A 12630-nucleotide genomic window follows, 5' to 3' on the forward strand; every position below is an offset into this window, starting at 1 on the left:
GTACGGGCCTACCCAGCGAGGGGCCAGTGCGTTTTTTGTTTTGAACACCTTCACGTACACCCAGTCTACTGGTTAGAGGTCGTGGCATGGCTCGTCAGGTGGGATGGGTTGTCCTTTCTGGACCTGGTTGTGGAAAGAGCGGACAGCAGAAAACAAAGCTCTACAATATGTTAATGCATCATTTCGTAGGATCAAATCCGTACAGACTTGTCTGGTGCCCAGTCCTGCCGGGACACTCATTGCTCGTCATGTCAGTACTTCATGCGGGGACAGTCCTGTACGTGCGCCGCATGCTCATTAGGGTAGTCCAGTCTCTGCTGTTAATTTAGCCAGTTTCTGTTTTAGAGTCTGGTTGTGTTTTCTACCGTCCCTGATGCTTGTGGATGGTATGGAGTGTGTAGTCGGTGGGTTATGCCTAACGCCTTTTCGACTTCTCTCAACACTTGCCCTGTAAAATGAGTTCCTCGGTCGCTGTCTATGGAGTGTGGGATCCTAAATCTAGGGATTAGTTCACTCAACTGCCGTGGCATCTGCCTTGCATACCAGGAATGCTTCTGGCCATCCTGAGAACATGTCAATACACACAAGTACATATTCAAAACCTTTACTCCTGGGCATCTGAATAAAATCGATTTGCATATTTACAAAAGTACCAAATGGGGGTGGGTGAGCTCCCCTGGCTGTTTTCACTGTCTTTCCTATATTGTGTTGTTGGCATACTATACACCGAGACACAAAGACAGACGGAGACAGTGTCTTTATTGGGAGGTATGTGCATCACATTTAACGATAGCGACTGCTGAAGGCAGTAGTAGGGCACCTAAGAGGTTGTTTTTTTTGGAGTGCCGCACGAGTGGCAGCCTTTCACAGCAGCTCCTGCTCACCACTGAGCTTTTCTTTTATATTGTCTTATTTTTGTTACTTTTCTTTTTCATTTATTTAATTTCTTTAACAGTAGTGCACTATGGCAGCTAGATACGTCGAGTTTGTCGTCTTATATTTGCTGTTTACTGCACTTCTGACCACCTTGTCCGGGGATCCAGCACGCAGCCATGGTCCCATTGTCTACACCAGGGATCGGCTGTTAGCGTACCGGGACACTGCGCCGCTGCTAACGGAGGAGAGACCCGAGGTTCCCCGCGAGCTGAGGAGGAAGGGACGGGGATGCTGAGCTGGGGCAGATGGTCGCGCCAGGAGGAGACGTTTTAGACCCGTCCTCCCCTCCATGATCATGGGAAACGTACAGTCTCCCCAACAAGATGGATGAGCTATCAGCGCTAACTCGCCATCAGAGGGAATACCGCGAGTGTAGCCTCATGGTGTTTACGGAGACATGGCTAACGGAGCTAACTCCAGACACGAATGCTACACTGGACGGGTTCCGTATCATACGGGCGGACAGGACAACGGAGAGCGGTAAGAGGAAGAGAGGAGGTCTGGCAGTGTTTGTTAATGATAGATGGTGTAACCCTGGGCACATCACTGTTAAAGAGCAGACCTGTACCAAGGACATTGAGCTGTTAGCCGTTAGCATGAGGCCAAACTACCTACCAAGGGAATTCTTGCACGTTATCGCGATAGCTGCATACGTTTCCCCCTCTGCTAACGCTGAGGCGGCCTGTGACGTCATCCACTTGGCGACAAGCAGGCTGCTCACACAACACCCCAATGCCCTCCTTCTCTCTGGTGACTTTAATCATGCCCCTCCGTCCTCCACTCTGCTCACATTCACCCAGTATGTCACATGCCACACCAGGGACAATAAAACACTGGACCTCTTGTATGCCAACACCAAGGAGGCATACACTTCATCACCTCTACCTCCCCTGGGAAGATCTGATCACAACCTGGTGCACCTCCAGCCTGTGTACAAACCTCTTGTACAAAGGCAGCCAGCTGTGACCCGCACAGTAAAAAGATGGTCCGAGGAAGCCGAGGAGGCTCTGAAGGACTACTTTTTGATTCTACTGTGTGGAAGTATTCAGTGATGCCCATGGGGAGGACATTGACAGTCTCACTCACTGCATAACTGACTACATGAACTTCTGTGTGGAGAACACCGTACCCACCAGGACTGTACGGTGTTTTTCCAACAGTAAACCATGGATCACTCCTGAAATAAAGACTTCCTTCAAGGAGAAGAAGAGGGTCTTTAGATCAGGAAGCAAGGAGGAGCTGAAGACTGTGCAGAGGGAGCTGAGGAGGAAGATCAGGGAAGGGAAAAAAGTCTACAGGACGAAGATGGAGGACCAGCTGCAGCAGAACAACATTTGCGGGGTCACAACACATACAGAGACCCGTCTGCAAAACTTGTTTCAAAGCAACACAGACCAAGGGAGGCAACACGTCAAACATGGCAAAGCACCTTCTATGGGGGTTGGGAATGCTCTCATTGGGAGTACTTTGACTGTCTTACTCTTTTCCATCTTGCTCCTACGTGAGGACTTATGCCGTGTTCACACCGAACACGATGAACGTGGCAAGATTACATACAAAGTCTATGCACAGATGCGATGAAACTGGAGTGACGCAAATTTGCGATGGCGCGGCGCGTTTGGCGCGATTGACGCTAATTTGCGTCAAACGCCGAATTGCCCCAAACGGAGAAGTTGAAATATTTCAACTTCTGCAAAAGAATCGCGTGACGCTGTGGCGCGATAGCCTATCAGCATGGAGATGTTTCTCCTGTCATCACTGACTTCCTGCCGTTGTTGAATCAGGAGACAAATACTGTAGCCGTCTGTGTTCAACCAGAGCTCTACGATCCCTCATATCAATAGAGACCGGACCAAACTATGTGTATACATGTGTGTGTATAAACCATATGGTGCAAACAATGACATAGACACTGCCGTATTTACGTCTATATGACGTTATTGTGAGTGTTGATGGAGCTGCTACAATGTTAGCATAGCCTAGCACCGGTCGATCCGAGCTCCATTGACAAAACAAGCATCATTACGTAGTTATTTCAGAGTCCCTTTTTGTCAGTTTATTGCCGTTAAATCACAGCCAAATCAGTTTATTTTGTGTTCATACAGCTGTAGTAAACAGCCGACGTGTGGCTGGCTAGACACAGTGAATACAGCTCGATGAAATCCACGGAGCTCCTCTGGACTATGTTATGAACCAGACAGCTTTTAGTTTCCTGTGATATCTGGGACTTCCACAACACGTACTAGGCAGAAATACAGGTTATTTTTTCCACGGTTGATGGCGGAAAGTTGAACGGCTTTCAGGGCAATAAGCCGCGCCCCCTCTCCGGCGCGTCCAGCGCGATTCACGCGAATGAACACAAATAGTCCCCGGCGGCGCGAATGATGCGATTCGCGCCGCGTTCATTGCGTTTGGTGTGAACACGGCATTAGACTGTTTTCCTGCCATATCAGAGTCTGCCTCAGGAAGTACATCCTCTGCTGAGCCTTCTTAGTGATGGAGCTGATGTTCAGCTCCCACTTGAGGTCCTGGGATATGATGGAGCCGAGGAAGCGGAAGAACTCCACAGCGTCGACGGGGGAGTCACACAGGGTGATAGGGGCAGGTGGGGCTGCGTTCTTCATGAAATCCGAGTGTTGAGCTCTTGGTTGTTCAGACCGCACCAGGTCACCAGATGGTCAGTCTCCCACCTGTAGGCGGACTCATCTCCGCCAGAGATGAGTCCAATGAGGGTGGTGTCATCCGCAAACTTCAGGAGCTTGATGGACTGGTGACTGGAGGTGCAGCTGTTGGTGTACAGGGAGAAGAGCAGAGGGGAAAGAATGCAGCCTTGGGGGGAGCCAGTGCTGATGGTCCGAGAGGCTGAGACGTGTTTTCCCAGCTTCACGTGCTGCTTCCTGTCAGACAGGAAGTCTGTGATCCACTTGCAGGTGGAGTCGGGCACGTGCAGCTGGGAGAGCTTGTCGTGCAGCAGAGACGCTGGGAAGGGTGATACAGAGGCATGAGCCCCTGCTGGGCTGGCATGGGGGGGCTGGTGGTCTGGGGCTGGTTGATGGAGCTGTGGGGGATGGAGTCAGGACTGTCCCCATTGTCTTTCAAATCTACAGTAGAACTCATTCAGCTCATCTGCCAGGTGGAGGTCATTCATGGAGTGGGGGGTTTTAGGCTTATAGTTGGCGATCTGTCTGAGGCCTCTCCAGACAGAAGCAGAGTCAAACAGAGATCCGTGACTCTGCGTTAGGTTGGAGAAGGCCGAATCTGGGAATTTCTTCCGATATGCCTCAAACTGCTGGGGGTTGAGGAGGGAGAGAAACATTAATTTCTCGTGGTCTTTGAACCGATTTCGTACCTGGGCAAGAATGTTGTCCAAGATATCGCTGTGGAGTTTCTGGTACCGTGCATGAATGTTTCCCTGTGCTTGGCCTCTCCGTGCGCTTGGGGCACCTGCTTCACGCACAGTGGACTAAAAAATGTCAGCAAACCGTCCCTTTTCTCTCTCAATAGAGTCACAAAACTCATCCACTCTTTTCAGACAGAACTGTACGTCCAGTTTTCTGTTCTGTAGTACTCCAAACAGCACATCCGAATACTCAAAAATCCCATGGAAAGTGGACAGCAAAAAACAAAACTCAAAGTTCTCCAGATGGGTTTTGTATCCGTCAGCACAGCGAACAGATTCATCGTCGTACTCGCCAAGGTGCTCCAGAATGTGCTGAACAAGCTCCTGCAGGGCAGCTCTCTTTTCAAAGACCGTGTTGACCAGTCTGGAGCTATATTGCCACCGTGTTGGTGCAACACGAGGAAGACGCCGCTGGCAGATGTCGTCGAGCAGCTGCGTGCGCTTTGGGGACCTGGAAAAATACGCAGCGAGGCCGTTGAGATGTGAAAGAAATATTCTACATTCACTCAGCTTTGAGACCCCTTGAGTCAGCACTAAATTCAGCCGATGGGCATAGCAGTGTATAAATACATTTTCAACAAATATATACTAAGTTGTGTTGAGACTGATCATAAGCTACTATAATATTAATAACATATAATGTTATCAATCCAAACATGTATATACAGGAGATATAACATATCTCCACAATGGACATACCGTTATGCCATCTTAAATCTAACACAACGACCTCTGCTGGTACACAGGAAGTATGACACACCGTGCTCACTGGTTGACAATTATACTCAGACGTAGATACATCACCGTATGTTTTCAACAAGTTACACGGATACAGGATAATTGTATCAAATATAAAAGATACAAAACATTATACACTTGTTGCCCAGCATAGGTTTTTTAACAGAGTAATTTCAAATATATGTACTCTTCTGCATAGATAGCGCCACTGCCCTTAAGGGTTAGAGATGGGACCACTGCCTTTTAAGAGGTAAAAATAAGGCTAAATGGATAATAAAAGAGTTGTGTGTGTGTGTGTGTGTGTGTGTGTGTGTGTGTGTGTGTGTGTGTGTGTGTGTGTGTGTGTGTGTGTTAGTATGCGCCTCCACCCTAGGTTAAGGGTTAATGGTTAATACTGATGTCTGCAGGTTCCAGGAGCCGGGGGCTCTGTACGAGCAGATGTTTGTGTGTGCGCAGTCTGAAACTGTGCATCGTTCCATGACACTAACCACAATGCCTTCCTGCTGATGTTGCAATAATTACCGAAGCGCTTCTGCCTGTCAACCTGGCCATCTGGAAAGTACCTACAATCCCTCCGATGGCCTCGTGCTGAACCCATTACCCTGCATGGCGGCGTGAAAGGCCCATGCATCCAACGCAGGGGCCTTTGTAAATCATGTTTTATCGTTGTGTATCAGACGACTATTCTGGCGCCAGAGAGGCAGGCCCTATTAATCACTCCGACCTGCAGGAAGCACTTAATGACTTATGTCTGAAGGAGCCCCTCTGTATGTGGTATCAAGCTGTACCATGAACAGCTGGTGCAGCTTATTTAAGAGCCCTGTACCCCTAAGTATATTTAGCTTGTTTTTGGTCTTTTCGTTAATTGTTATTTTACATGGTGCATCTAACACCTCATTTTATGACCAGGGCATCAGCAACAAATCTGCAAAACATTACAGCCCTTCCAACAGATCATACTTTGGTGACTTTCAAAACTTTCCCTTTACATTTCCTTTGGACTTTTCTTAATTTCAAGATATCAAGGACACATAATCCGTTTGTTTTTGTTGCAGTTGGTGTGGGGTTGACTCACAGTTTTGGGTGAAATGCTTGGACTTCCTACAGACACACAGGAATACCTCTCCAGGCTTATACCCTTACATGGATAATATCTGTTTCACAACAATCACTCTTTGATTATATTTCAGTACATTTCACAGCTGCACATGAGCATTTGAACACAATACCTCCTTCCTCTTCCTACCCCTCACAGGCAGAGGTGTTCAATGCGTTCAGGGAGTTCTTCCAGGCAGCATCGTCTCGACCGGCTCCGTGTGGTGTATGTCCCTACCCGTCATCCCGGGCCATCTATGCTGTGGACCTCATGCTGAAGTGGAGTACGGGGCAAAAAGGTGAGCGTTGGTTCTTTACATGATTCAACAGCATTCTAAAGAAGTATCTACTAACGTTATAGTGTGAGCCTCAAGGGATCAGAGTTCGAGCCCAAACTAGGAACGCACCGATCTGACTTTTTCTGTCCATACCTGGGCTTAAGGTACCGATACCGCTGTTTAATAAATAAGCTGTATGCCTCATTCTTTTGTGTAAGGCAACATCAGGCTTGACTTAAACATTGCTTTACTAACTTTGTAAAACAAAATGTAAGAAATAAATACATAGATATGAATGAACCAAATTGTTATTTATCAAAAATAACGGCATCCGATACCAGATCGGCCCATTGTCACAGATAGCTCTACTTTCTGCTTCGCTCAGATGTTGATACTGAAGAGGTTTCAACTTTCAAAATTGGCATAACTCTTCAGCCCTTCCACCCATATAAATAGTGCCTTTATCAGTGAACTATTTGTCACAGTCACATGATCGCGCATGCCAAGTTACAAAAATTCAGAGGTGCTCAACCAAGCACTGCATACCGGCAAGTAAAAGCTAGCCTTTACTCCTTCCTTCGTTAAAGTACCCAGCAATGAAATGCTGCGTTCTGCCCAAGAATAGGCCAGATAGCAGTATTCAAAAGTACGCCCTATGCTGCAACATATGCGCATGCATGTGCACGTGGGGGCTGTGTGGCTGCTCTAACTTGTCACCATGGGCGCCAAAATAACGACCAAGAGGTTCCGCGACACTCACGGGCTGCTCACGCAGGCAGTGTGGCCCGGGGAAAAACACCTCTAATGCTTGTCCTTCTCTTGAGAAGCAAAGATCAGCTCTTCCAACATTTTAGAGAATCATGTGAATACAAGGGTCCTTAACAATCAAAAGCTGACTCCAATCCACCTTTTTCACGTCTCATTGGCCAAGAGCCTGTTTTGGTCACTAAATTCTTACTTTAATAATGAATGGGCCACAGAGCCCTGATGTCGAAGCACAAACTGCTTTTCAGGTGCTACATGGTAACCTTAGATTTTCTAAACTTAACATTTGCATTGCGAAGCAATTGCATCAGCTCCACTCATGGAAGAAGAACAGAAACAACCAGGTACTCAATGGAAGAGGAAACACCACGATAGATTTCTTGTTTTGCAGTTTGAATAATGAACACTCCATAACATAGTAAGCTGTTAAAAAACAATTTTTGAGACATTTACGAGTGACAATTCATTTTTTGAGGATTCTTCCAGAAAAGCCCCTCCATGTTTTGCTGTTGAGGCTTTCAGGGGGTCTCAAGTGTTAATCAAGGGTGCTCAGAACCCCCCACACACCCGTATTTCATACACTACCTCTATGGTATTTTCCGTGTGCTCAAGGTCTCCTTTTTTTGGCAACACACACACACACACACACACACACACACACACACACACACACACACTACATGTGATTTCCTCTTTTTGTCTTGTCTTGAAGCGAGACTATTTCTCTTTTGAGAGAAGAAATCTTTTTCTGAGATCAAGATCATGCATCTTATTTCATTATTGTGACCTAAATCATACCAGGTTACACCTACAAGATATTGGCAGACATTTTCACCTCCAACTCAAATACCGACGCTTGTGTCAGTGACCCTTAGACTTACAAAACTAAACACAAGAAAAAGACACGAAGGGACTTACACCTACATACAAACAATAGGAGTTCCCTAGACTTCCACAACTTGTGATGTCCATTGAAAGTATATTCTCACATAATATCGACGAAACAATTAGTCAAATATTTTAATTCATTCTAATATGTGTTGTAATGGTACATTTCTACTTAGTATTTATTTCTACTTAGTGTATATTAGGTGAATGCTTAAGGTGCTTGTACTTTTGCTCTGAACTCGATACACCTTCACCCTTTGTGTTAGCGTACATGCTCAAATATATCTTGCTATTGGCCAATGGAAATATTATATTCTTATGAGTAAACTGTTTTATAACTTGTTATTGTACAAGTTATCATAAGCTTGCATCATGTAGCTTGTGATCCATGCAGCAGCTGACTGCCTGCACACATGTCCTCTTCTTCTGTGTGTTGGATAACAAGTACTTACTGTATATTCACATGTTCTATGCCTTACGGATAAAACGTATCTATCTGTGTGTCTGTTGTTACACAGATAAAGCACTTCTTTTACTTCCTTAAATGCTGTGGCGTACACGGCATGAAACTGTTCCCGTATACAGGCCCCCACCCTTGATCACTCTTGTATATAACTCTGTATACTCTGTGTGTTTAAGTATGATTTAAAAGGCAAGCTGTGTTTCACGATATTCTTCATTTCAGCTTAAAGGATAAAACAATTGTCCACCACAGTGTTAACAAATACAGTATTTTCCCTTCTGTGGATGTCTTTGTTTAGGATACTAACCTTTTACAACACACGTTTCTGTTCTGTGTAATCGTCTCTTTTGTGTGCGTTCTGATCCTGGGTCAGGTGACCGAGTCATGCAGCCTCAGATCCTGGAGTTGAACTTCAGCCCAGACTGCGCCAGGGCCTGCCTCTACCACCCCTCCTTCTACAACCACATGTTCCAGACACTATTCCTCGATCAGCCCGAGCACTGTCCAGTCACACAAATAGCATGATCGGCTCCACTCTACACGTTTGCCTCTGTAACTCAATTCCTCGTGAATCTTTAAATCATTGCCTTTTTTTTATTTTAATAAAGTTATTACAAGGTTGTCCTCTGAACCCGATGGTGTTATGAACTTGGTGGTGGTGATTAAAACTCAAACACTGCTGTACAAAATGAGAAGCAATAAAACCATGTTTGGATTATACATGAATGTGATGAAACTTAAGTATTCAGTTACCTCTCCCCTCCTCCGCCCACCTTCCTGTTCATCACTTCTTTCCTTCCTTGTGGCTTCACATGTCGGTACATCCTTACATCAGGCACCCTCTTACGAAAGACCCAAAGCTTGTTGCATCAGCCACAAAGCTCCGGGTTCCTCCAAAGTTACATTTTTGTTTTTAGTCATTTTCTTTTATTGTTCTGCGAAGCAACAATATGGTGCTTATTAACACCAACAGGTCATGGCAGTCCGTGTAGAAGGAATTCACAATTTCGCAAACACTCCAACTCTTCTAACAGTCCCAACTAATAAATACATGTTTAACTTTAAAAGCCCAGAACCAACACAGACAACAGCATTTGTCATGTGGATTTAATTTCAATACACAGCCACATACTAACAATAATAAACTTCTCTCCACCACTTGAGACATTGAATCGCCTCGTCCAGGTGCCTTATCATCCCCTCCCCCTCAGTATGAAGGTCAGAGCTGTAAGGCGTCTTTCTCCAAAAGAAAACACTAATGCAGCCACATCCAACCAGTCTATGAACCTCAGAACTCCTCTTTTTTTTCTTTTTTTCACTGAAATATTTTTCCCTAAAATGGCTGTTTAATGAACTCAAGTTTGACCTTTATAACCTATCTACTTTTTTAACTCTGTATTTATTGTGTTTTTAACATGAAGTAACAATAATATACACTCAGAGCAGCAACTAACCCAAACTAAGGAGATAAAACCAACCCATGTGCAGAGAAATTACTGCTGACATGAATAAAACACCGCAAATCATGATCAGCCTGTATAACATTTTTCTTCTGTTGTGCTGCTCAGCTGCAGCTGCTGAGGTAGTTGCCGGTTGAAATATGATAAACTGCTGTTACGTGTACATGTATGAAGCCGTAGCCTGAGAGACTCTTTTATTCTCCCCTTCATTACCTCAACAATACTTTTAGTAGGTAGTATTTGAGGCATTTAATTACTTACTTAATATACCTCATAAAACCAAGTTGTGTCAAAAGGAAAAATAATGAAAAATTCTTGATTCAATTCAAGGGAGGTTGTGGGGAGGTGGATTTAGTGTCTTCATAAACAGGTAAGACAACAATCGAATTACGTGACAATTCTGGCCTTAAGGTATTTGCATTCCCCCAAATCTTGAAGTGCCTTTAAGCTAAAGTCAACTGTAGCTTCAGGCTTCTTAGGAGTGTAGGGGTGATGCCTGTAACCCTTTGAACATTTGTCTGTATCTTGGAGCTCATTTAGGCTTACAACACCCTGGATTCACGCCATGAGATGAAGCTGGAATTGTGGGATCACATGTCACACAAAAATCCACTTCGTAAGTCGTTTGTTACAGTAGATGTTGCAATAGCATCACTCAAATCAGATCTGGTGAGTATTTATTTGAAAGAAGAGCAAAGAACGGCACTGAAGGCTTTTCTCCGTTTTCTCTGTTTATACTCTTGTCACACAGACCAGAATATTCTTGGCAGAACATCCTCAATCCTGTTATTCTGCTCAGTTATATGTATTATTGTATCGTGCTCTACCACTGTGGCTCAGTGATAGAGCGGGCTGTCTTACAATCAGAGAATCAGTGATTCGATCCAGGGCTCCACTAATCTATGTCGATGTATCCTTGGGCAAGACACTTAACCCCAAATTGCTCTCATTATTTCTCTCTCTCTCTCTCTCTCTCTCTCTCTCTCTTTCTTTCTTTCTTTCTTTCTTTGTGTGTCCACCCAGCCTGAACTGTTTCGTTAATGATTCTCATTCCTTTTGACCCTGGATGTTTTAGTACCCTTTTACCAGTGGCGGGCCGTGCATTTTATACCTGGGCCTTCACTGCTGAAATACCACCTTATAACCACATGATGGCGCATCAGCTAGGGTTATTATTAGTTTCTTGGGCTGTAACTATATAACGTTACGTATGTGTATTAAACCGTTTGGTATGAGGCTTACAAACCGAACAATACGTTTAAATAATACTAGTGCATTTGGAAAATACAGAAGCTTAAATTGTAGGAAATATAATGTTTCCTGCGCTCACTAGGAGAGAGTGATCTGTGTGACCTCTGAACCGGAACAAAAAGAACCTCAACAAAAAACAGCTGATGCTCTGCAAGTGTTCCGGGAGGCTAGGCTAACTAGCTTAATGGAAAAACAACAGCAGCAACATGCATTCTGCTACACACTCAAGGGCCATTCAGATTTTAGATGTAAAAAAACGAACCAGTTGACTTACCAAATGCTGATCACATCATCTTTTCTTTGTTGACAAAGATTAATCCCACAGTTAAATCAAAACTCACAAATCCGTTTCTCCTCCTTCAGCCATTGAGTGTTAAAAAAGAAAGCTAGGTAAAAAAAAATATCATATTCATATCTTTCTATATGAACTCTTGACTCTGCTGTTAAGTTTTGTTTCACGACAGTCACGTGCTCGCCCACTGACCAATCACAGCACAGAATCTCACTGCAGCGCTGCTGCTAATGCTGACGTAGCTGTAGGCCTGCAGGCCGCTCTGGTGCGTCTAAGAATCTCAAACTAAAGATCTGATTGGTTGAAGACTATGCCAATCAACAATATCGTCCCCATTCACTTAAACCGCACATGGAGGCACTGGTGAGTCTGCAGGCCTGGGGCCTCTCTTCTACCTAGAGACACAGAGGTGAAATCTAATTGGATAAAAGCTCTACTTAAAACAAGCTGCACTGGAAGCAGAGCAACTGAGGAACACAGTAGCTGTGCAATGAGAAAATAAGATAATGTGAAAAATATGTTTATAAATTATGATACATGTAGTGTATTTAAGAAAAATTATTAAATTATAAAATAGCTATAACTTTGTGATTCTGTTTAGGCCAGCAGAGAAGGCTTTGCAGGCCCTGACGGCCCGCCACTGCCTTTTACCCTCCCCACGCACATCTTTTTAAAACTTAGGCCACGTCCACACTACTCCGTTTCCGTTTGAAAATGCATATGTTTTGCTACGTTTACACTGAGCGTCCAAACTACGCCGGCATTTTCGAGCACCGAAAACTGAGGAGTTTGAAAACGCTCCCGAGTACGGATACGTTTGAAAACGCTGGGGTTGCGTATTTGTGTGGACGGTCGAAAACGCATATGTTTAGAAACGATGATGCCCACACCCGCGTTCGCTACTTGATTAGTTCAGCAGTCATGACGTGTCCTTCCCTGATTCGTCACACACCTATCACGTGACCGTATCCCGGAAATCATAAACAACAACATTGATTACCGATCGATTACCAGGTTAATTTAACATGGAGAACTGATTACAGGCGTTGATGACCTTGTTGTCT

At 44.7% G+C, this 12630-nt stretch overlaps 1 protein-coding gene across 1 annotated transcript in view; it reads left to right on the forward strand.

Moving 5' to 3' along the window:
* The window catches only part of ttll12 (tubulin tyrosine ligase-like family, member 12), a 50697-nt gene extending 41445 nt beyond the window's left edge, over nt 1–9252 (forward strand). The window contains exons 13-14 of the mRNA XM_079184098.1: nt 6330–6468; nt 8937–9252. Coding sequence (XP_079040224.1) covers nt 6330–6468; nt 8937–9088 — 291 coding nt within the window. The 3' untranslated portion in view covers nt 9089–9252. The remainder of the gene's footprint in view (nt 1–6329; nt 6469–8936) is intronic.
* Nucleotides 9253–12630: the final 3378 nt, after the last annotated feature.

Source organism: Pholis gunnellus (genome assembly GCF_910591455.1).
Source record: "Pholis gunnellus genome assembly, chromosome: 22".
Taxonomy (NCBI): domain Eukaryota; kingdom Metazoa; phylum Chordata; class Actinopteri; order Perciformes; family Pholidae; genus Pholis; species Pholis gunnellus.